General features: G+C 46.2%; 1 protein-coding gene across 1 annotated transcript; it reads left to right on the top strand.

Moving 5' to 3' along the window:
• The first annotated feature begins 21111 nt into the window (after positions 1-21111).
• LOC106601903 (dexamethasone-induced Ras-related protein 1) lies at positions 21112-22677 on the top strand. The gene is made up of 2 exons (XM_014194334.2): positions 21112-21855; positions 22052-22677. Exons 1-2 carry the CDS (start codon positions 21171-21173, stop codon positions 22576-22578), a joined length of 1212 nt encoding a protein of 403 aa, XP_014049809.1. The 5' UTR covers positions 21112-21170; the 3' UTR covers positions 22579-22677.
• Positions 22678-26894: the final 4217 nt, after the last annotated feature.

Here is a 26894-nt window from a genome sequence, read left to right as displayed (position 1 = left end):
GCACACCTGTATTTGGGGAGTTTCTCTCATTCTTCTCTGCAGATGCTCTCGAGCTCTGTCAGGTTCGATGGGGAGTGTTGCTACACAGCTACTTTCAGTTCTCCCCAGAGATGTTCGATCAGGTTCAAGTCCGGGCTCTGGCTGGGCCACTCAAGGATATTCAGAGACTTGTCCTGAAGCCACTCCTGTGTTGTCTTGGCTGTGTGCTTAGGGTCATTGTCCTGTTGGAAGTTGAACCTTCTCCCCAGTCTGAGGTCCTGAGTGCTCTGGAGAAGGTTTTCATCAAGAATCTCTCTGTACTTTGCTCCATTCGTCTTTGCCCGATCCTGACTAGTCTCCCAGTCCTTGCCGCTGAAAAACATCCCCACAGCATGATGCTGCCATCACCATGCTTCACTGTAGGGATGGCATTCAGGCCAAAGAGTTCAATCTTGGTTTCATCAGACCAGAGAATCTTGTTTCTCATGGTCTGAGTCTTTAGGTGCCTTTTGGCAAACTCCAAGCAGCCTGTCATGTGCCTTTCACTGAGGAGTGGCTTCCATCTGGCCACTCTAACATAAAGGCCTGATTGATGGACTGCTGCAGAGATGGTTGTCCTTCTAGAAGGTTCTCCCATCTCCACAGAGGAGCTCTGGAGGTCTGTCAGAGTGACCATCGGGTTCTTGGTCACCTCCCTGACCAAGGCCCTTCTTCCCCGATTGCTCAGTTTGGCCGAGGGGCCAGCTTGGTGGTTCCAAACTTCTTCCATTTAAGAATGATGGAGGCCACTGTGTTCTTGGGGACCTTCAACGCTTCAGACATTTTTGGTACCCTTCCCCAGATCTGTGCCTCGACACAATCCTGTCTCGGAGCTCTACGCACAATTCCATCGACCTCATGGCTTGGTTTATGTTCTGACATGCACTGTCAACTGTGGGACATATAGACAGGTGTGTGCCTTTCCAAATCATGTCCAATCAATTGCATTTGCCACAGGTGGACTCCAATCAAGTTGTAGAAACATCTCAAGGATGATCAATGGAAACAGGATGCATCTGAGCTCAATTTCGAGACTCATAGCAAAGGGTCTGAATACTTATGTAAATTGGGTATTTCTGTTTTTTAATACATTTGCAAAATTTTTCGAAAAACCAGTTTTTGCTTTGTCATTATGGGGGTATTGTGATGTCATTATGGGGTATTGTGTGTACATTGATGAGGGAAAAAATGCATTTTTAATCCATTTTAGAATAAGGCTGACAGATTAGAATAACGTAACAAAATGTGGAAAAAGTCAAGGGGTCTGAATACTTTCCGAATACACTGTATGTACTGTAGTTATGTGATGCTGCAGCTGGTGATGATGACAAGGATGACTATAGGAATGAAGATGAAGGTGGTGATGATGATGACTATATGAATGACGATGAAGGTGGTGATGATGATGATGATGACGATGATGATGATTATAGGAATGACGATGAAGGTGGTGATGATGATGATGATGATGATTATAGGAATGACGATGAAGGTGGTGATGATGATGATGATGATGATTATAGGAATGACGATGAAGGTGGTGATGATGATGATGATGATGATGATTGTAGGAATGACGATGAAGGTGGTGATGATGATGATGATTATAGGAATGACGATGAAGGTGGTGATGATGATTATAGGAATGACGATGAAGGTGGTGATGATGATGATGACTCACAGCACTTACAGTAATGACATTCTCTCAGGGTCATATTAAGACAGAGTGGAGATCCAAATGGATTCCCCCATGCACACACACACACACACACACACACACACACACACACACACACACACACACACACACACACACACACACACACACACACACACACACACACACACACACACACACACACACACACACACACACACACACACTACGCTCTCTTGCTCTTGACTTGTCTCCACTAATGGGATGTTGTGTGATGTCATGTCTTTATGCATAATACAGTGCAAGCCTGTCCTCTGAATCAGTTTCTCTCTCAGAGAAAATAAGGACACATTCTCTTCTGTGTGTGTGTGTGTGTGTGTGTGTGTGTGTGTGTGTGTGTGTGTGTGTGTGTGTGTGTGTGTGTGTGTGTGTGTGTGTGTAGGCTACATAGATAATGCTTATGACGAACACACAAACACGGGCGGCAGGTAACCTAGTGGTTAGAGCGTTGGGCCAATCCCCGAAAGGATCAAATCCCCGAGCTGACAAGGTAAAAATCTGTCATTCTGCCCCTGAGCAATGCAGTTAACCCACTGTTCCCCATGTGCCAATAACGTGGATGTCGATTAAGGCAGCCCCCCGCACCTCTCTGATTCAGAAGGGTTGGGTTAAATGCGCAAGACACATTTCAGTTGAAGGCATTCAGTTGTACAACTGACTAGGTATGCCCCCTTTCCCCATTTCTCACACACACACACACACACACACACACACACACACACACACACACACACACACACACACACACACACACACACACACACACACACACACACACACACACACACACACACACACACACAACACACACATAATAATAATAAAGCAGAGATGAACCTGTACCCAACTGTAATCAAAGTGAAAGAGCATTCCTATACAGTTGGACATAGGACGTCTGCTGATCCTGTGACTGACTCCATGGTTGGAGAGGAATCAGGATATTCAGGAAATACCTGCTCCCTCCGCCTTGAAGTGACAAAGAATCCACTTAAAGAGACTGTGTACCAAATGGCACCCTATTCCCTATATAGTGCACTACTTTTGACCAGAGCCCAATGGCACCCTATTCCCTATATAGTGCACTACTTTAGACCAGAGCCTTATAAGAATAGGGTGCTCTTTGAGGACACAGTATCCCCTGCCTCATTTCTTCTCTCTAGGCCTCCATCCCTCTCTGTCAGGTCGCCGCCACTAGCCTGTCTTTATTCCTCCTGAAAACAGACTCCTGTCTTTATTCCTTTCTGAAAACAGACTCCTGTCTTTAGTCCTCCTGAAAACAGACACCTGTCTTTATTCCTCCTGAAAACAGACTCCTGTCTTTATTCCTTTCTGAAAACAGACTCCTGTCTTTATTCCTCCTGAAAACAGACACCTGTCTTTATTCCTCCTGAAAACAGACTCCTGTCTTTATTCCTTTCTGAAAAAAAACTCCTGTCTTTATTCCTCCTGAAAACAGACTCCTGTCTTTATTCCTTCTGAAAACAGAGACCCGTCTTTATTCCTCCTGAAAACAGACTCCTGTCTTTATTCCTTCTGAAAACAGAGACCTGTCTTTATTCCTTTCTGAAAACAGAGACCTGTCTTTATTCCTTTCTGAAAACAGACTCCTGTCTTTATTCCTTTCTGAAAACAGAGACCCGTCTTTATTCCTCCTGAAAACAGACTCCTGTCTTTATTCCTTCTGAAAACAGAGACCTGTCTTTATTCCTTTCTGAAAACAGAGACCTGTCTTTATTCCTTTCTGAAAACAGACTCCTGTCTTTATTCCTCCTGAAAACAGAATCCTGTCTTTATTTCTCCTGAAAACAGAATCCTGTCTTTATTCCTTTCTGAAAACAGACTCCTGTCTTTATTCCTCCTGAAAACAGAATCCTGTCTTTATTCCTCCTGAAAACAGAATCCTGTCTTTATTCCTTCTGAAAACAGAGACCTGTCTTTATTCCTCCTGAAAACAGAATCCTGTCTTTATTCCTTTCTGAAAACAGAGACCCGTCTTTATTCCTCCTGAAAACAGAATCCTGTCTTTATTCCTCCTGAAAACAGAATCCTGTCTTTATTCCTTTCTGAAAACAGAGACCTGTCTTTATTCCTTTCTGAAAAGACTTCTGTCTTTATTCCTCCTGAAAACAGACTCCTGCGCAGTCTTTGTGCCCAAACAAAGAGAGGCCTGCTGATGTCACTGCAGAGAAAGAGAGGCACACTGATGTCACTGCAGACGGGGGTGGGAGATGGAGTGGGGGGGAACAAGAGGAGGACAGCAGCAGAGGAGGTGGGCGGGAGAGGACAAGAGGAGGATAGCAGCAGAGGAGGCGGGGCAGGGGGGACAAGAGGAGGATAGCAGCAGAGGAGGTGGGGCAGGGCAGGGGGGACAAGAGGTGGTCAGCAGCAGAGGAGGTGGGGTGGGGCGGGAGAGGACAAGAGGAGGACAGCAGCAGAGGAGGTGGGGTGGGAGAGGACAAGAGGAGGACAGCAGCAGAGGAGGTGGGGCTGGAGAGGACAAGAGGAGGACAGCAGCAGAGGAGGAGGGGTGGGAGAGGACAAGAGGAGGACAGCAGCAGAGGTGGAGGGGTGGGAGAGGACAAGAGGAGGACAGCAGCAGAGGAGGTGGGGTGGGGCAGGGGGACAAGAGGAGGACAGCAGCAGAGGAGGTGGGGCTGGAGAGGACAAGAGGAGGACAGCAGCAGAGGAGGAGGGGTGAGAGAGGACAAGAGGAGGACAGCAGAAGAGGAGGTGGGGTGGGGCAGGGGGACAAGAGGAGGACAGCAGCAGAGGAGGTGGGGTGGGGTGGGGCGGGAGAGGACAAGAGGAGGACAGCAGCAGAGGAGGTGAGGTGGGGCAGGGGGACAAGAGGAGGACAGCAGCAGAGGAGGTGGGGCGGGGGAGCACAAGAGGAGGACAGCAGGCTAGTGACATCACATGCGGATGGGAACTTGTGAAGTCAGGTTCCTTGGGATAATCATGACAGAGAGGGAGAGATAAACTAAGGAAGGAAAGAGAGAGAATCCGAATCAAAGCCCTTAGTCTACTAACAACTAGCATGGTCTGTCTACAAAGCCCTTAGTCTACTAACAACTACCATGGTCTGTCTACAAAGCCCTTAGTCTACTATCAACTACCATGGTCTGTCTACAAAGCCCTTAGTCTACTATCAACTACCATGGTCTGTCTACAAACCCTTAGTCTACTAACAACTACCATGGTCTGTCTACAAAGCCCTTAGTCTACTCACAACTACCATGGTCTGTCTACAAAGCCCTTAGTCTACTATCAACTACCATGGTCTGTCTACAAAGCCCTTAGTCTACTATCAACTACCATGGTCTGTCTACAAACCCTTAGTCTACTAACAACTACCATGGTCTGTCTACAAAGCCCTTAGTCTACTAACAACTACCATGGTCTGCCTACAAAGCCCTTAGTCTACTAACAACTACCATGGTCTGTCTACAAAGCCCTTAGTCTACTATCAACTACCATGGTCTGTCTACAAAGCCCTTAGTCTACTAACAACTACACTGAGTATACTAAACATTAGTATTCTAAACCCCACCCCACCCCCCTTACCCTCAGAACAGCCTCAATTCGTTGTGGCATGGCCTCTACAAGGTGTTGAAAGCGTTCCACAGGAATGCTGGCCCATGTTGACTCCAATGCTTCCCACGGTTGTCAAGTTGGCTGGATGTCCTTTGAGTGGTGGCCATGCTTGATACACACGGGAAACTGTTAAGCGTGAAAAACCCAGCAGCGATGCAGTTCTTGACACAAACCGGTGTGCCTGGCACCTACTACCATACCCCGTTCAAAGGCACTTAAATATTTTGTCTTGCCCATTCACCCTCTGAATGGCACACATACACAATCCATGCCTCAATTGTTTCAATCCTTCTTTAACCCTCCCCTTCATCTACACTGATTGAAGTGGATTTAACAAGTGACATCAATAAGGGATCATAGCTTTCACCTGGATTCACCTGGTCAGTCTTTGTCATGGAAGGTGTTCTTGATGTTTTGTCATTGTGAAATCGACCATGTCTTCCTCTCTGCTGCCCTCATGTGGTTTTGCCTCAACAGTGTCTCTGCTCTTTTCTGAGGTTGTGTTTTTTTATCTGTAGTTTCATCAGAATGTCTTATCAAGTGAGGACTGCAAACAGAAAAAGTCGATGTCATGCAGGTTGGCATTTATTGCCATGAATCTTGTTCTGGAGGCAGCTCTGCAGAGTGGTCACTCGCTGGCACAGCCACAAAGTCATCACATCTGATTTTGGACTGAACCTTAAGCTTATCCACACTGCTAACCGTAATGTCTGGCCCAAACCTTAACAACAACCTTAACCACACTGCTAACCGTAATGTCTGGCCCAAACCTTAACAATAACCTTAACCACACTGCTAACCGTAATGTCTGGCCCAAACCTTAACAATAACCTTAACCACACTGCTAACCGTAATGTCTGGCCCAAACCTTAACAATAACCTTAACCACACTGCTAACCGTAATGTCTGGCCCAAACCTTAACGATAACCTTAACCACACTGCTAAACCTAATGTCTGGCCCAAACCTTAACAATAACCTTAACCACACTGCTAAACCTAATGTCTGGCCCAAACCTTAATAATAAGCTTAACCACACTGCTAAACCTAATGTCTGGCCCAAACCTTAACAATAACCTTAACCACACTGCTAAACCTAATGTCAGACCCAAACCTTAACAATAACCTTAACCACACTGCTAACCGTAATGTCTGGCCCAAACCTTAACGATAACCTTAACCACACTGCTAAACCTAATGTCTGGCCCAAACCTTAACAATAACCTTAACCACACTGCTAACTGTAATGTCTGGCCCAAACCTTAACGATAACCTTAACCACACTGCTAACCGTAATGTCTGGCCCAAACCTTAACAATAACCTTAACCACACTGCTAAACCTAATGTCTGGCCCAAACCTTAACAATAACCTTAACCACACTGCTAAACCTAATGTCTGGCCCAAACCTTAACAATAACCTTAACCACACTGCTAACCGTAATGTCTGGCCCAAACCTTAACAATAACCTTAACCACACTGCTAACCGTAATGTCTGGCCCAAACCTTAACGATAACCTTAACCACACTGCTAAACCTAATGTCTGGCCCAAACCTTAACAATAACCTTAACCACACTGCTAAACCTAATGTCTGGCCCAAACCTTAATAATAAGCTTAACCACACTGCTAAACCTAATGTCTGGCCCAAACCTTAACAATAACCTTAACCACACTGCTAAACCTAATGTCAGACCCAAACCTTAACAATAACCTTAACCACACTGCTAACCGTAATGTCTGGCCCAAACCTTAACGATAACCTTAACCACACTGCTAAACCTAATGTCTGGCCCAAACCTTAACAATAACCTTAACCACACTGCTAACTGTAATGTCTGGCCCAAACCTTAACGATAACCTTAACCACACTGCTAACCGTAATGTCTGGCCCAAACCTTAACAATAACCTTAACCACACTGCTAAACCTAATGTCTGGCCCAAACCTTAACAATAACCTTAACCACACTGCTAACCGTAATGTCTGGCCCAAACCTTAACGATAACCTTAACCACACTGCTAAACCTAATGTCTGGCCCAAACCTTAACAATAACCTTAACCACACTGCTAAACCTAATGTCAGACCCTAACCCTAATTTTTGTTTTCATGATTTTAACTTTGCAGCTGGACTATCTTGCTGGAAATTGCTCAGTTCTGCCTCCAGGGAAAGATTCATGACAATAAACGTCAACTTGTACAAATGACACCCTATTCCCTACATAGTGCATTACTTTTGATCAGGTCCCATAGTGTTCTGGTCAAAAGTAGTACACTATATAGGGAATATTATGCCATTTGGGACTCAAATCTCTTGACCAGACTATCCTACTGTCTGATTCCTCTCTTCACACCATAGACTATGAGCCTCAATGAGTTTGAAATGTCACAGAATATCTACTGAATGTATTTTATACTGTTTCCATAGGCCTGTGTGGGTGGCAAATACCTCAAAGTAATGCATTTTACCCTTAAAAAAAAAACTAAAAAAACATTATGTGCTTGACATTTTAAAAACTGTTTATTACAGATTTCACTTTAAGGACAAGGGTTGTGGGCTTGTGTCAGGCCTCTAGACTCTTCAGTAGGCGACAGAACGTTGAAGTGGTGATAGAATGGAGCCTTGAGTTCCGAGACTTAGCAACAAGAGAGCTGTTTCCATGGCAACGTGGATCTACCTTCCCTTTCCTCTATCAGGAGCACACTGAGTCACATTACTCTGTTGTGTGTGGAGAAAACAACTGTCTCTCTGTTCCAAATGGTACCCTATTCTCTATATAGTCCACTACTTTTGAACAGAGTCCTATGGGCCTTGGCTAAAAGTAGTGCACTACATAGGGAATAGGGTGCCATTTCGGATGCAACAAGTGTGGCTGTGTGGAGAAAATAACTCCTATGTGCTGTGTACTCGTTCAAGACAGTGGCCTTGATTAGAATAAAGGAGTGGAGATGGAGAGATGGAGACATGGGGAGATTTGAGAGATGGAGACATGGGGAGATGGAGAGATGAAGAGAGGGAGACATGGGGAGATGGAGACATGGAGAGATGGAGACATGGAGAGATGGAGACATGGGAGATGAAGAGAGGGAGACATGGAGACATGGGGAGATGGAGACATGGGGAGATGAAGAGAGGGAGACATGGGGAGATGAAGAGAGAGTGACATGGGGAGATGGAGACATGGAGAGATGGAGACATGGAGAGATGGAGACATGGGGAGATGAAGAGAGGGAGACATGGGGAGATGAAGAGAGGGAGACATGGGGAGATGGAGACATGGAGAGATGGAGACATGGGGAGATGGAGACATGGAGAGATGGTGACATGGGGAGATGGAGACATGGAGACATGGGGAGATGGAGAGATGGAGACATGGAGACATGGGGAGATGGAGACATGGGGAGATGAAGAGAGGGAGACATGGGGAGATGGAGAGATGGAGACATGGAGAGATGGAGACATGGGAGATGAAGAGAGGGAGACATGGAGACATGGGGAGATGGAGACATGGGGAGATGAAGAGAGGGAGACATGGGGAGATGAAGAGGGAGACATGGGGAGATGGAGACATGGAGAGATGGAGACATGGAGAGATGGAGACATGGGGAGATGAAGAGAGGGAGACATGGGGAGATGAAGAGAGGGAGACATGGGGAGATGGAGACATGGAGAGATGGAGACATGGGGAGATGGAGACATGGAGAGATGGAGACATGGGGAGATGGAGACATGGAGACATGGGGAGATGGAGAGATGGAGACATGGAGACATGGGGAGATGAAGACATGGGGAGATGAAGAGAGGGAGACATGGGGAGATGGAGACATGGAGAGATGGAGACATGGGGAGATGGAGACATGGAGAGATGGAGACATGGGGAGATGAAGACATGGGGAGATGAAGAGAGGGAGACATGGGGAGATGGAGACATGGAGAGATGGAGACATGGGGAGATGGAGAGACAGAGAGAGGGATGGAGAGACAGAGAGAGGGATGGAGAGATGGAGAGAGGGATGGAGAGACAGAGAGACAGAGAGAGGGATGGAGAGAGAGAGAGATGAAGAGAGGGAGACATGGGGAGATGGAGATGAAGAGAGGGAGACATGGGGAGATGAAGAGAGGGAGACATGGGAGATGGAGACATGGGGAGATGGAGAGAGGGAGACATGGGGAGATGAAGAGAGGGAGACATGGGGAGATGAAGAGAGGGAGACATGGGGAGATGGAGACATGGGGAGATGAAGAGAGGGAGACATGGGGAGATGAAGAGAGGGAGACATGGGGAGATGGAGACATGGGGAGATGAAGAGAGGGAGACATGGGGAGAGGGAGACATGGGGAGATGGAGACATGGGGAGATGAAGAGAGGGAGACATGGGGAGATGGAGACATGGGGAGATGAAGAGAGGGAGACATGGGGAGATGAAGAGAGGGAGACATGGGGAGATGGAGACATGGGGAGATGAAGAGAGGGAGACATGGGGAGAGGGAGACATGGGGAGATGGAGACATGGGGAGATGGAGACATGGGGAGATGAAGACATGGGGAGATGAAGACATGGGGAGAGGGAGACATGGAGACATGGGGAGATGGAGACATGGGGAGATGAAGACATGGGGAGATGAAGAGAGGGAGACATGGGGAGATGAAGACATGGGGAGATGAAGAGAGGGAGACATGGGGAGATGAAGAGATGGGGAGATGAAGAGAGGGAGACATGGGGAGATGGAGACATGGGGAGATGGAGAGACAGAGAGAGGGATGGAGAGACAGAGAGACAGAGAGAGGGATGGAGAGACAGAGAGAGGGATGGAGAGATGGAGAGAGAGACAGAGAGAGGGATGGAGAGACAGAGAGAGGGATGGAGAGACAGAGAGAGGGATGGAGAGACAGAGAGACAGAGAGAGGGATGGAGAGACAGAGAGACAGAGAGAGGGATGGAGAGACAGAGAGAGGGATGGAGAGATGGAGAGAGGGATGGAGAGATGGAGAGACAGAGAGACAGAGAGAGGGATGGAGAGACAGGGAGAGGGATGAGAGACAGAGAGAGGGATGGAGAGACAGAGAGAGGGATGGAGAGATGGAGAGACAGAGAGACAGAGAGAGGGATGGAGAGACAGAGAGAGGGATGGAGAGACAGAGAGAGGGATGGAGAGACAGAGAGAGGGATGGAGAGACAGAGAGAGGGATGGAGAGATGGAGAGACAGAGAGAGGGATGGAGAGACAGAGAGAGGGATGGAGAGACAGAGAGAGGGATGGAGAGACAGAGAGAGGGATGGAGAGACAGAGAGAGGGATGGAGAGACAGAGAGAGGGATGGAGAGACAGAGAGAGGGATGGAGACATGGAGAGACAGAGAGACAGAGAGAGGGATGGAGAGACAGAGAGAGGGATGGAGAGACAGAAAGAGGGTTGGAGAGACAGAGAGAGGGATGGAGAGACAGAGAGAGGGATGGAGAGACAGAGAGAGGGTTGGATAGACAGAGAGAGGGATGGAGAGACAGAGAGAGGGATGGAGAGATGGAGAGAGAGAGACAGAGAGAGGGATGGAGAGACAGAGAGAGGGATGGAGGAGTGGGTAGTTGTTTTGATGTATTGTTGCGTCTGTTCGGTTATTGCGTGTCACTCTGTCTCCACTCCAATATCTGGTTTACACTTAATGTGAAACTGCAAGGCATTGTCTGTACCTCACGATCTGTAATCCAGAAACCTTCAACAGTCAATCCTACTCCACAGGGCTGGTTTACCCAGACTCTCCACTGAGTCTGCTTTTAGCAGATAGAAAGTCTATTCCTGAAATAAAATAAACATTTCAGTAGAGAGTCACAGTTGGTTTTTCATTGACGTCAAAGTGTTTGAATGTGTGACTTCTCCAAGAGTAGGGTGCAGCACAGAATGTTCACAGAATGGCACAGAATGTTCTCTGCTTTTAACCTAGGTGCATTCTGGCCCAGAATGTTCTCTGCTTGCAGCACACAGGCACAGAATATTCTCTGCTTTTAACCTAGGTGCATTCTGGCCCAGAATGTTCTCTGCTTTTAACCTAGGTGCATTCTGGCCCAGAATGTTCTCTGCTTTTAACCTAGGTGCAGCACACGGGCCCAGAATGTTCTCTGCTTTTAACCTAGGTGCAGCACACTGGTCCAGAATGTTCTCTGCTTTTAACCTAGGTGCAGCACACTGGCCCAGAATGTTCTCTGCTTTTAACCTAGGTGCAGCACACTGGCCCAGAATGTTCTTTGCTTTTAACCTAGGTGCAGCACACTGGCCCAGAATGTTCTCTGCTTTTAACCTAGGTGCAGCACGCTGGCCCAGAATGTTCTCTGCTTTTAACCTAGGTGCAGCACACTGGCCCAGAATGTTCTCTGCTTTTAACCTAGGTGCATTCTGGTCCAGAATGTTCTCTGCTTTTAACCTAGGTGCAGCACACTGGCCCAGAATGTTCTCTGCTTTTAACCTAGGTGCATTCTGGTCCAGAATGTTCTCTGCTTTTAACCTAGGTGCAGCATTTGACATCTTCTGGTATCAGACAGTATGGTACCTGGAACATAGTCTGGACAGACTCAGGACCCAACATGTAACAATACTGATATTCTGTTCCTGTAGTCCTGTTTATCCTTTCCATTCGGAGAAGTAATGTGTTCAAAAAGAGGTGTGATGTCATGTGTTGTCTCTCCTTTTCATGTGATGATGATGATGATGATGATGCGTCCTTCTCTGTCACATGTTGATTTTCCCACGGATGACCAGGCACAGCAGCTGTCACGTTCAGTGTTCCCCCCTGGACATACAGGCAAAGCAGGTGTCACGGTCAAAGTGTTCCCCCTCTGGACATACAGGCACAACAGGTGTCATGATCAAAGTGTTCCCCCCTGGACATACAGGCAAAGCAGGTGTCACAGTCAAAGTGTTCCTCCTCTGGACATACAGGCAAAGCAGGTGTCACGGTCAAAGTGTTCCCCCTCTGGACATACAGGCAAAGCAGGTGTCACGGTCAAAGTGTTCCCCCTCTGGACATACAGGCAAAGCAGGTGTCACGGTCAAAGTGTTCCCCCTCTGGACATACAGGCAAAGCAGGTGTCACGGTCAAAGTGTTCCCCCTCTGGACATACAGGCAAAGCAGGTGTCACGGTCAAAGTGTTCCCACTAGACCCACTGACACAATGATGTAGACACAGAGAGACACAGAAGAGAGAGAGAGAGAGAGAGAGAGAGAGAGAGAGAGAGAGAGAGAGAAAGCATTTGTGAGAAAGATGAACATATTGATGGATAGGACAGACAGCAAATTGAGGGACAGATCTGTTGTTGTGCGTTTCTGTTTTTCTCAGGTAATTGTAGGTGACTGCTAAATCACATTACTGTTCTTCCTTTAGATTACTAGCTGGATGACTCATCGCTGGGTGGTGTTGTCTTGAACAGTGTAGGCCTATCATTGAAATACAACCCACTGGCTGGGTTCTGAACCTCCATCATGTAATATGAAGTATGAACATGATGTGCCCTTTCTTCCCTCTCTGAAAGTGAGATGGTGTCCGCATCCCAAAACGGCACCCTATTCCCTACGTAGTGCACTACCACGGGTCTGAAGTAGTGCACGGGAGTAGGATATAGAGGTGCCATTTGGAATGCACTAATTATGACACAATCAAATATGATCCAGTTTATCACTTCGGTTCTACAGAGCGACTGCATCAGTAGTTATTGTGATTCATAGCAGCCCTTGAGGGTGTTAGTTAATATTTAGGTGTCTGTCACAAATGGCACCCTATTCCCAGCCCCATTGGCCCTGGTCAAAAGTAGAGCACTATATAGGAAATAGGCTGGCATTTGGGACGCTAACGAAGTCTCTCCACAGAAGGGATAAAGTAAGTAGCCTGTGAAAGGCGTGATCACAGTGAAAACTGAACACGATGAGGCTCAAAAACATAATGTGTCACACGGCAGAAAGCTCTAGAACTATTGAGCTGCAGGGTAAATAACAACCAGCCACAGCAAATAGACCAACCTGTTGTTGTTGTACTGCTGCATGGGACACTGATCCTTTACTGCTGCATGGGACACTGATCCTTTACTGCTGCATGGGACACTGATCCTTTACTGCTGCATGGGACACTGATCCTTTACTCCTGCATGGGACACTGATCCTTTACTGCTGCATGGGACACTGATCCTTTACTCCTGCATGGGACACTGATCCTTTACTGCTGCATGGGACACTGATCCTTTACTGCTGCATGGGACACGTATCCTTTACTGCTGCATGGGACACGTATCCTTTACTGCTGCATGGGACACTGATCCTTTACTGCTGCATGGGACACTGATCCTTTACTGCTGCATGGGACACTGATCCTTTACTGCTGCATGGGACACTGATCCTTTACTCCTGCATGGGACACTGATCCTTTACTGCTGCATGGGACACTGATCCTTTACTGCTGCATGGGACACGGATCCTTTACTGCTGCATGGGACACTGATCCTTTACTGCTGCATTAAACACTGATCCTTTACTGCTGCATGGGACACGGATCCTTTACTGCTGCATGGGACACTGATCCTTTACTGCTGCATGGGACACTGATCCTTTTCTCCTGCATGGGACACGGATCCTTTACTACTGCATTAAACACTGATCCTATACTGCTGCATGGGACACTGATCCTTACTGCTGCATGAGACACTGATCCTTTACTGCTGCATTAAACACTGATCCTTTACTGCTGCATGGGACACGGATCCTTTACTGCTGCATGGGACACGGATCCTTTACTGCTACATGGGACACTGATCCTTTACTGCTGCATGGGACACGGATCCTTTACTGCTGCATGGGACACTGATCCTTACTGCTGCATGGGACACTGATCCTTTACTGCTGCATGGGACACGGATCCTTTACTGCTACATGGGACACTGATCCTTTACTGCTGCATGGGACACGGATCCTTTACTGCTGCATGGGACACTGATCCTTACTGCTGCATGGGACACTGATCCTTTACTGCTGCATGGGACACGGATCCTTACTGCTGCATGGGACACTGATCCTTTTCTGCTGCATTAAACACTGATCCTTTACTGCTGCATGGGACACTGATCCTTTTCTGCTGCATTAAACACTGATCCTTTACTGCTGCATGGGACACTGATCCTTTTCTGCTGCATTAAACACTGATCCTTTACTGCTGCATGGGACACTGATCCTTTTCTGCTGCATTAAACACTGATCCTTTACTCCTGCATGGGACACGGATCCTTTACTGCTGCATTAAACACTGATCCTATACTGCTGCATGGGACACGGATCCTTTACTGCTGCATGGGACACTGATCCTTTACTGCTGCATGGGACACGGATCCTTTACTGCTGCATGGGACACTGATCCTATACTGCTGCATGGGACACTGATCATTTACTGCTGCATTAAACACTGATCCTTTACTGCTGCATGGGACACTGATCCTTTACTGCTGCATGGGACACGGATCCTTATTGCTGCATGGGACACTGATCCTATTCTGCTGCATTAAACACTGATCCTTTACCTCTTGCATGGGACACTGATCCTTTTCTGCTGCATTAAACACTGATCCTTTACTGCTGCATGGGACACTGATCCTTTTCTGCTGCATTAAACATTGATCCTTTACTCCTGCATGGGACACGGATCCTTTACTGCTGCATGGGACACGGATCCTTTACTGCTGCATGGGACACTGATCCTTTTCTGCTGCATGGGACACGGATCCTTTTCTGCTGCATTAAACACGGATCCTTTACTGCTGCATGGGACACTGATCCTTACTGCTGCATGGGACACTGATCCTTTTCTGCTGCATTAAACACTGATCCTTACTGCTGCATGGGACACTGATCCTTTTCTGCTGCATTAAACACTGATCCTTTACTCCTGCATGTGACACGGATCCTTTACTGCTGCATGGGACACTGATCCTTTATTGCTGCATTAAACACTGATCCTTTACTGCTGCATGGGACACGGATCATTTTCTGCTGCATGGGACACGGATCCTTTACTCCTGCATGGGACACGGATCCTTACTGCTGCATGGGACACGGATCCTTTACTCCTGCATGGGACACTGATCCTTTACTGCTGCATGGGACACTTATCATTTATGGAACACTGATCCTTTACTGCTGCATTAAACACTGATCCTTTACTGCTGCATGGGACACGGATCCTTTACTGCTGTATTAAACACTGATCCTTTACTGCTGCATTAAACACTGATCCTTTACTGCTGCATTAAACACTGATCCTTTACTGCTGCATTAAACACTGATCCTTTACTTCTGCATGGGACACTGATCCTTTACTGCTGTGTGGAACACGGATCCTTTACTGCTGCGTGGGACACGGATCCTTTACTGCTGCATTAAACACTGATCCTTTACTGCTGCATGGGACACGGATCCTTTACTGCTGCATGGGACACAGATCCTTTATTGCTGCATTAAACACTGATCCTTTACTGCTGCATGGGACACGGATCCTTTACTGCTGCATTAAACACTGATCCTTTACTGCTGCATGGGACACGGATCCTGGGACTTCACAGAGAATCATTATATTATGCTGCAAACAACGTGATGCTTTTTAATTTGCTCCGTTTATTATCCACACAAACCCTGACCCTGTCCATCATGGAAATACTGTGATGCTTTTGAAAAGTCTAATTTAATACATTTTTTATAAAAAACCTTCATCTATTTTTATAGCACACAAATTAGCCAACCTGGTCACAAAGCTGAAACATTAGGAAACCAATTAGTGACTACAGACAGATAACAATGATCTTAATAATTACTGCAGTGTATCATACAGGGGAAACACAATGCCGTTTACTGCAGTGTATCATACAGGGGAAACACAATGCCGTTTACTGCCGTGTATCATACAGGGGAAACACAATGCCGTTTACTGCAGTGTATCATACAGGGGAAACACAATGCCTGTTACTGCAGTGTATCATACAGGGGAAACACAATGCCGTTTACTGCAGTGTATCATACAGGGGAAACACAATGCCTGTTACTGCAGTGTATCATACAGGGGAAACACTATGCCGTTTACTGCAGTGTATCATACAGGGGAAACACAATGCCTGTTACTGCAGTGTATCATACAGGGGAAACACAATGCCGTTTACTGCAGTGTATCATACAGGGGAAACACTATGCCGTTTACTGCAGTGTATCATACAGGGGAAACACAATGCCGTTTACTGCAGTGTATCATACAGGGGAAAGACAATGCCTGTTACTGCAGTGTATCATACAGGGGAAACACAATGCCTGTTACTGCAGTGTATCATACAGGGGAAACGCTATGCAGTTTACTGCAGTGTATCATATAGGGGAAACACTATGCAGTTTACTGCAGTGTATCATACAGGGGAAACACTATGCAGTTTACTGCATTGTATCATACAGGGGAAACACAATGCCGTTTACTGCAGTGTATCATACAGGGGAAACACTATGCCGTTTACTGCAGTGTATCATACAGGGGAAACACAATGCCGTTTACTGCAGTGTATCATACAGGGGAAACACAATGCCGTTTACTGCAGTGTGTCATACAGGGGAAACACAATGCCGTTTACTGCAGTGTATCATACAGGGGAAACACAATGTCTGTTACTGCCGTGTATCATACAGGGGAAACACAATGCCGTTTACTGCAGTGTATCATACAGGGGAAACACAATGCCTGTTACTGCAGTGTATCATACAGGGGAAACACAATGCCGTTTACTGCAGTGTATCATACAGGGGAAACACAATGCCGTTTACTGCAGTGTATCATACAGGGGAAAGACAATGCCTGTTACTGCAGTGTATCATACAGGGGAAACACAATGCCTGTTACTGCAGTGTATCATACAGGGGAAACGCTATGCAGTTTACTGCAGTGTATCATATAGGGGAAACACTATGCAGTTTACTGCAGTGTATCATACAGGGGAAACACAATGCCGTTTACTGCAGTGTATCATACAGGGGAAACACTATGCCTGTTACTGCAGTGTATCATACAGGGGAAACACAATGCCTGTTACTGCAGTGTATCATACAGGGGAAACACAATGCCTGTTACTGCAGTGTATCATACAGGGGAAACACTATGCCGTTTACTGCAGTGTATCATACAGGGGAAACACAATGCCGTTTACTGCAGTGTATCATACAGGGGAAATACTATGCCTGTGTGCACACGGTGAATGATGATCTGTCACGTTTCCCAGGAACATTCCCCACCTACGTGTGAGCCCCAGGTCCCATGATGACTAGCTAGCTGGATGATGTGGGTAGAGAGCCATCACATTATTACAGAGAGAGGGGAGAACAGGGCCAGGGGTGTCCCGTCGCCCACGTCTCATCGGATGTCCAGAAATAGCCAAAATCGAATGTCTAAATATACCCCATATACCTCATATACCTATAATTATACCCCATATACCCCTAATTATACCCCATATATCTCTAAATATACCCCATATACCTCATATACCTATAATTATACCCCATATACCCCTAATTATACCCCATATATCTCTAAATATACCCCATATACCTCATATACCTATAATTATACCCCATATACCCCTAATTATACCCCATATACCTCTAATTATACCCCATATACCCCTAATTATACCCCATATACCTCTAATTATACCCCATATTCCTGTAATTATACCCCATTTACCTCTAATTATACCTCATATACCCCTAATTATACCCATATACCTCTAATTATACCCCATATACCCCTAATTATACCCCATATACCTCTAATTATACCCCATATACCCCTAATTATACCCCATATACCTCTAATTATACCCCATATACCTCTAATTATACCCCATTTACCTCTAATTATACCCCATATACCCCTAATTATACCCCATATACCTCTAATTATACCCCATATACCTCTAATTATACCCCATTTACCTCTAATTATACCCATATACCTCTAATTATACCCATATACCTCTAAGTATACCCCATATACCCCTAATTATACCCCATATACCTCTAATTATACCCATATACCTCTAATTATACCCATATACCTCTAAATATACCCCATATACCCCTAATTATACCCCATATACCTCAAATTATACCCATATACCTCAAATTATACCCCATATACCTCAAATTATACCCCATATACCTCGAATTATACCCCTAATTATACCCCTAATTATACCCCATATACCTCTAATTATACCCATATACCTCTAATTATACCCATATACCTCTAAATATACCCCATATACCCCTAATTATACCCCATATTCCTCTAATTATACTCCATTTACCTCTAATTATACCCCATATATCCCTAATTATACCCATATACCTCTAATTATACCCCATATACCCCTAATTATACCCCATATACCTCAAATTATACCCCATATACCCCTAATTATACCCCATATACCTCTAATTATACCACATATACCTCTAATTATACCCCATTTACCTCAAATTATACCCCATATACCCCTAATTATACCCCATATACCTCTAATTATACCCCATATACCCCTAATTATACCCCATATACCTCTAATTATACCCATATACCTCTAATTATACCCATATACCTCTAAATATACCCCATATACCCCTAATTATACCCCATATACCTCAAATTATACCCATATACCTCAAATTATACCCCATATACCTCGAATTATACCCCATATACCTCGAATTATACCCCTAATTATACCCCATATACCCCTAATTATACCCCTAATTATACCCCATATACCCCTAATTATACCCCATATACCTGTAAATATACCCCATATACCCCTAATTATACCCCATACACCCCTAATTATACCCCATATACCTCTAATTATACCCCATATACACCTCTAAATATACCCCATATACCCCTAATTATATCCCATATACCCCTAATTATACCCCATATACCCCTAATTATAGCTGTGCTCCATCTCTATCTCTAGCTGTGATCCATCTCTAGCTATGCTCCATCTCCATCTCTAGCTGTGCTCCATCTCCATCTCTAGCTGTGCTCCATCTCTAGCCGTGCTCCATCTCCATCTCTAGCTGTGCTCCATCTCCATCTCTAGCTGTGCTCCATCTCTAGCTGTGCTCCATCTCTAGCTGTGCTCCATCTCCATCTCTAGCTGTGCTCCATCTCTAGCTGTGCTCCATCTCTAGCTGTGCTCCATCTCTATCTCTAGCTGTGCTCCATCTCTAGCTGTGCTCCATCTCCATCTCCAGCTGTGCTCCATCTCTAGCTGTGCTGCATCTCCATCTCTAGCTGTGCTCCATCTCCATCTCTAGCTGTACTCCATCGCTAGCTGTGCTCCATCTCTAGCTGTGCTCCATCTCCATCTCCAGCTGTGCTCCATCTCTAGCTGTGCTCCATCTCCATCTCTAGCTGTGCTCCATCTCCATGTCTAGCTGTGCTCCATCTCCATCTCTAGCTGTGCTCCATCTCTAACTGTGCTCCATCTCTAGCTGTGCTCCATCTCTAACTGTGCGCCATCTCTAACTGTGCTCCATCTCTAACTGTGCTCCATCTCTATCTCTAGCTGTGCTCAATCTCTAGCTGTGCTCCCTCTCTATCTCTAGCTGTGCTCCATCTCTATCTCTAGCTGTGCTCCATCTCTAGCTGTGCTCCATCTCCCTCTGTAGCTGTGCTCCATTTCTAGCTGTGCTCCATCTCCATCTCTAGCTGTGCTCCATCTCTAGCTGTGCTCCATCTCTAACTGTGCTCCATCTCTAACTGTGCTCCATTTCTAACTGTGCTCCATCTCTATCTCTAGCTGTGCTCCATCTCAAGCTGTGTTCCATCTCTAGCTGTGCTCCATCTCTAACTGTGCCTCATCTCCATCTCCATCTCTAGCTGTGCTCCATCTCTAGCTGTGCTCCATCTCTAGCTGCGCTCCATCTCCATCTCTAGCTGTGCTCCATCTCTAACTGTGCCTCATCTCCATCTCTAGCTGTGCTCCATCTCTAGCTGTGCTCCGTCTCTATCTCTAGCTGTGCTCCATCTCTAGCTGTGCTCCATCTCTATCTCTAGCTGTGCTCCATCTTTAACTGCGCTCCATCTCCAACTGTGCTCCATCTCCATCTCTAGCTGTGCTCCATCTCCAGCTGTGCTCCATCTCTAGCTGTGCTCCATCTCCATCTCTAGCTGTGCTCCATCTCTAGCTGTGCTCCATCTCTAGCTGTGCTCCATCTTTAGCTGTGCTCCATCTCCATCTCTAGCTGTGCTCCATCTTTAGCTGTGCTCCATCACTAGCTGTGCTCCATCTCTATATATGCTCCATCTCCATCTCTAGCTGTGCTCCATCTCTAGCTGTGCTCCATCTCCATCTCTAGCTGTGCTCCATCTCTTGCTGTGCTCCATCTCTATCTCTAGCTGTGCTCCATCTCTAGCTGTGCTCCCACTCCATCTCTAGCTGTGCTCCATCTCTAGCTGTGCTCCATCTCTATCTGTGCTCCATCTCTATCTGTGCTCCATCTCTAGCTGTGCTGTGGGTTTCCCTGACATGTGTATTGGAAGGCTATAGCCTACACTTGACTGATATCACATGATTACAGATATTTCTATGATACTACCATAAAAGGAGCGGAGTGTTGATGCGATGTGATGATTCTATCTAATGACGTAGCAACCAATATGCCCAGCCATACTCTATAAATACCCGCGCCGACGCTCCTCTCCGCACACTGCAACGCTCCGCTGCAACGCATCACATGGTGAAGCAACAAGTGTAACAGACCTGTAACAACCAACAGGATGATCCCCGTGCCTGGAAGGAACATGGAGGTGAACACAACAGAGAAAGTAGTCTACCTTTCCGTTGATGGCACCACCGACACGTTCAGCTCTTGTGCCACTGCCGGGCATCCACAGACCCAGCTCAGCATGAACTATAATGTTGAACAAACGATTTCCACCCAGCTTCCCAATGTTAAAGTCACAGGTGTCAACTGTCAATCACCTACAATCTTCATGCAATTCAAAAAGGTCTCGAGCATGACCAAGGCAAGTAAAGGGATCTTTAATACGGTCACTGAGCACTGGAGACACACGGACAAGAAGACGAGGGTGGTCCGGTCTTCCAGCACGGGGACCACTCAGGCTACATCCTCAGAAAGGTTCCCAAAAAGAAGATCCTTCGACCCGCTAGCGACGTTGACCCTCCCGGACCAGACTCCATGCACCGCGCCACTGGAGGAGATGCGCCTCACCAAGCCCCGTAACTGCCGGCGCGTTGTACTACTCGGCGCGCCCAGAGTGGGCAAGACGAACATTCTCAGGCGGTTCCTGCGCGACGGGTTCGAGGAACAGTACGAGCCGACAGCAGAAGACTTCCACAGGAAGTTGTACCAGATCCGAGGAGAAACCTATCAGATTGATATCCTGGACGCAGCGAAGGAGAGAGACTTCCCCGCTAGACGGAGGCTGTCCATACTGACAGGTGTGTAGGTTATGAGTGTATAGGCTATTGATTGAGTATAGATCTAATTGAGTTGGACAATGAAAAGTGTTTTTGTGTGCATTGAATTGGCCTTTGCATAACCTTGATCTAATACATTGAGTTGGAAAATGAATGTGGGTGTTTTTTGTTGTTGCATTGAATTAAATCACTAAATCTGTACTCTTCTCTACAACAGGTGACATATTTCTCCTGGTGTTCAGTGTGGATGACAGAGACTCCTTCAAAGAGGTGTACACACTGCGCAAAGAGATAATAGCAGCCAAGACCAAGCTGATGAAGCTCAAAGAGAATGCCCGGGTTCCCATAGTGATATGCGGCAACAAAGTGGACTTAGAGGCGGAGAGGGTCATCAGTCGTCTGGAGATGTTCCAAGCTCTTGGGGAGGACACGGCGCTCTTCGAGACATCAGCCAAAGACAGTACCAGTCTAGAAGAGATGTTCCAAGCCCTTGTCAAGCTAGGCGGTCTCCCTACCGAGACGCGTCCGTCGCAGCACCGCGAGATCTCCATACGTACCTATCAGGCGCTGAGCACCAGCAGAAGCCGTTGCGGCAGACGTAGTCGTGCGTTGGTTCCAGACGCGCCATGCGGTGCGGTGTACCCACTGGCCCGCCGCCCCAGCTTTAACAGCGACCTACAGCGGGTAATGGGCCCCAGCCCCACTAAACGGAGCAAACCCATAGAGAAGTGTCAAATTCAATGAATTGAGGGACTTCTCAGTACAAGAAACATATTGTAGTATTACAATATATAACCACTATGTCAAGAGTTATACTCTGCTTTAGGCTATTGGCTGGACCAGTTGAGCCAACTATGTAAATGTATTTTCTTTGTGTACTGTGAAATAATAAAAAATGTATTATCATATTGATATGAGTGTGTTGTGATATTTTAGGTAGACTATCATTTTACACTTAGCAGGCGCCCAGAGCGAGATTCAACTAAGTTAGTAGGGAGAAAAAAAAACATCAGACAATTTGAAACAAGTGATTGATAAACAATTTACTCTTTATTGGTATTGGTTATATATATATATATATTCCATTTAACAGACGCTTTAAATGGAATCCAAAGCGACTTACATTCACGCGTGCATAAATGTTACATGTGGGTGGTCCCAGGTATCGAAACAACTAGCCTGGTGTTGCAAGCGCCATGATCTATCAGCTGAGCTACAACGCTTCATATCAAATACGTAGGATGACCATTTCTGGACAGATTGACAGGGAAAGTACGTGGGTGGTAAAAGCCTGCAGGGGTGCTATGTTCTATAACACCACTCCAGTGGGCACGGCCGTTGTCTCCTTTCTGCTAACAGCTCAAGGCACTGCGGTTTCAGAAAAGACAGTGACAGACAATAAACTGCACATAATTCCTTTTAGGGGCAAGTAGACAAAACCATTCATTCTGAATGTGAAAACATTGAGAGAGAGTACAACGAAGAATACATATTATTCCAAAACATTATTCTATAAATGTATTTTATGATAGAGCTTACTGTCCTGCCCTTGTCTAAAGCAAACGTTGACCACATTGAATTTCCTTTAATTATAAAAAACGAATACAAATAAACAGACTGTTTATCAAAATGACAAATCTGAACACTCAAACAATGTGTGACGTAGTAATTGAAGAGTTTCATTCCAAAAAGCTATATATCCATTTTCAGAAATGTTGGTAAATTAGCTTTTATAGTTTAAATAAATGATGAAAGAGATTGGTGTGTTTTTTCACTATCTAAATCACTCATGTGGCTGTTCAATGACAGACGTGTTTACTTTTAAATAACTTGTTTCATTTTAGAGACAAATAATCATGTTTTTTTGCTAAATGCTATATATCTGCGTCACTCTCAGAGAAATAAGCAGAACTGGTCAGTTTTACAAAGTCAAATGTAACAACAATTTTTTTTTTTTATTAAGAACTGAAAAAATAATACGTGACAAAAAAAAAAGTTAACAATTATTCAATACAGTAATTTGAGATCTGTATGTAAAACATTTACATTTCTAATTGTAGTCATTTAGGAGATGCTCTTATCCAGTGCATTAATCTTAAGATATGGTGAGACGACCACATATCACAGTCAAATATACAGGATAGGAACATAACATTCCAGCTAAACTGTAGTGTTTCGCAAAAAAAACAATTTTCATACACATCTAAAATCTACTAATAAAAAAATAATAACTATCTATGAATAATAACAATAATATTTTATAGACACATGAAGGCACCCATAAGCAATCATTTCTGATGAAAAAACACAAATGTGAAAACGTGCTTAGTTAAATAAAAGGGTTAAAAAAATGTTTTTACAAAAAATTGTGTTTTGGAAATAAACTCATCAATTATGTAGGCAATTAAAGGCTGTGGGTCTTCACTATTCTTCCCATAGAATGTATCATTCTATGATCCTACCTGCCTGGTATATTGGGTCATAGAGGTCCATCAATGAATGATTCATTTGTATTCATTGGGTCCTTGTCAACAGCCTCCAATTTGACTGCATCTGCAGATGCTCCACTATTGAAATGCAAAAAAACCTCAGCAGCACGTTGTAGGAGTGGTGAACATTACCCAGTAGTGTCAGTACTGGGAAACATCTGCTCACATTACTGCTAATCCTTCATCCAAATATTTCTGAAGAACAGACCAGCACGAGTATAGGCCTATCATGACACCAAGGAGGTCTCCTAAATGGAACTCTATTCCCTACATAATGCACTACTTTAGACCAGAACCCTATGGGTCAAATGTAGCGCACTACACAGGGAATAGAGTGCCATTTGAGTCTCCTTCTCTATACAGGTCAACACAGGGCCCTTCTCTATACAGGTCAACACAGGGCCCTTCTCTAGACAGGTCAACACAGGGCCCTTCTCTATACAGATCAAAACACGGGGCCCTTCTCTATACAGGTCAACACAGGGCCCTTCTCTAGACAGGTCAACACAGGGCCCTTCTCTAGACAGGTCAACACAGGGCCCTTCTCTAGACAGGTCAACACAGGGCCCTTCTCTATACAGGTCAACACAGGGCCCTTCTCTATACAGGTCAACACAGGGCCGATCTCTATACAGGTCAACACAGGGCCCTTCTCTAGACAGGTCAACACAGGGCCCTTCTCTAGACAGGTCAACACAGGGCCCTTCTCTATACAGGTCAACACAGGGCCCTTCTCTAGACAGGTCAACACAGGGCCCTTCTCTATACAGGTCAACACAGGGCCCTTCTCTATACAGGTCAACACAGGGCCCTTCTCTAGACAGGTCAACACAGGGCCCTTCTCTAGACAGGTCAACACAGGGCCCTTCTCTAGACAGGTCAACACAGGGCCCTTCTCTAGACAGGTCAACACAGGGCCCTTCTCTATACAGGTCAACACAGGGCCCTTCTCTAGACAGGTCAACACAGGGCCCTTCTCTATACAGGTCAACACAGGGCCCTTCTCTAGACAGGTCAACACAGGGCCCTTCTCTATACAGGTCAACACAGGGCCGATCTCTATACAGGTCAACACAGGGCCGATCTCTATACAGGTCAACACAGGGCCCTTCTCTAGACAGGTCAACACAGGGCCCTTCTCTAGACAGGTCAACACAGGGCCCTTCTCTAGACAGGTCAACACAGGGCCCTTCTCTAGACAGGTCAACACAGGGCCCTTCTCTATACAGGTCAACACAGGGCCCTTCTCTAGACAGGTCAACACAGGGCCCTTCTCTATACAGATCAAAACACGGGGCCCTTCTCTATACAGGTCAACACAGGGCCCTTCTCTATACAGGTCAACACAGGGCCGATCTCTATACAGGTCAACACAGGGCCGATCTCTATACAGGTCAACACAGGGCCCTTCTCTAGACAGGTCAACACAGGGCCCTTCTCTAGACAGGTCAACACAGGGCCCTTCTCTAGACAGGTCAACACAGGGCCCTTCTCTAGACAGGTCAACACAGGGCCCTTCTCTATACAGGTCAACACAGGGCCCTTCTCTAGACAGGTCAACACAGGGCCCTTCTCTATACAGGTCAACACAGGGCCCTTCTCTATACAGGTCAACACAGGGCCCTTCTCTAGACAGGTCAACACAGGGCCCTTCTCTAGACAGGTCAACACAGGGCCCTTCTCTAGACAGGTCAACACAGGGCCCTTCTCTATACAGGTCAACACAGGGCCGATCTCTATACAGGTCAACACAGGGCCGATCTCTATACAGGTCAACACAGGGCCCTTCTCTAGACAGGTCAACACAGGGCCCTTCTCTAGACAGGTCAACACAGGGCCCTTCTCTATACAGGTCAACACAGGGCCCTTCTCTATACAGGTCAACACAGGGCCCTTCTCTAGACAGGTCAACACAGGGCCTTCTCTATACAGGTCAACACAGGGCCCTTCTCTATACAGGTCAACACAGGGAACAGGGGAAACGACAAGTTTAGAGTAATAGGCAGAGAAACAGAGAGAGATCTAATTCCTACATGCTCCATTTAACATGACAGTAATGTCCTGACATGGAGAGATGACAACCCACACCACATAGCCACAGCTGATATTGTGTGCATTCCAAATGGCATCCTATTCCCTATGTAATGCACTCATTTTGGTTAGGGCTCAGGTCAGGGCTCATAGGGCTCAGGTCAGGGCTTATAGGGCTCAGGTCAGGGCTCAGGTCTCACAGGGCTCAGGTCAGGGCTCATAGGGCTCAGGTCAGGGCTTATAGGGCTCAGGTCTCACAGGGCTCAGGTCAGGGCTCAGGTCTCACAGGGCTCAGGTCAGGGCTCATAGGGCTCAGGTCAGGGCTTATAGGGCTCAGGTCAGGGCTCAGGTCAGGGCTCAGGTCTCACAGGGCTCAGGTCAGGGCTCATAGGGCTCAGGTCAGGGCTTATAGGGCTCAGGTCAGGGCTCAGGTCTCACAGGGCTCAGGTCAGGGCTCATAGGGCTCAGGTCAGGGCTTATAGGGCTCAGGTCAGGGCTCAGGTCAGGACTCAGTTCAAAAGAAGTTACAATTTTAGGGAA

The sequence above is a fragment of the Salmo salar genome, chromosome ssa06, assembly GCF_905237065.1.
Source record: "Salmo salar chromosome ssa06, Ssal_v3.1, whole genome shotgun sequence".
In the NCBI taxonomy this organism is placed as follows: domain Eukaryota; kingdom Metazoa; phylum Chordata; class Actinopteri; order Salmoniformes; family Salmonidae; genus Salmo; species Salmo salar.
This window is presented reverse-complemented; position numbering and strand designations above follow the sequence as displayed.

Bases quoted from the DNA above. Each gene is read 5' to 3' on its own strand.
- LOC106601903 (XM_014194334.2), top strand. From the start codon at position 21,171: ATGATCCCCGTGCCTGGAAGGAACATGGAGGTGAACACAACAGAGAAA. The intron at 21,856-22,051 runs GTGTGTAGGTTA...TCTCTACAACAG, and splicing joins GAGGCTGTCCATACTGACAG to GTGACATATTTCTCCTGGTG.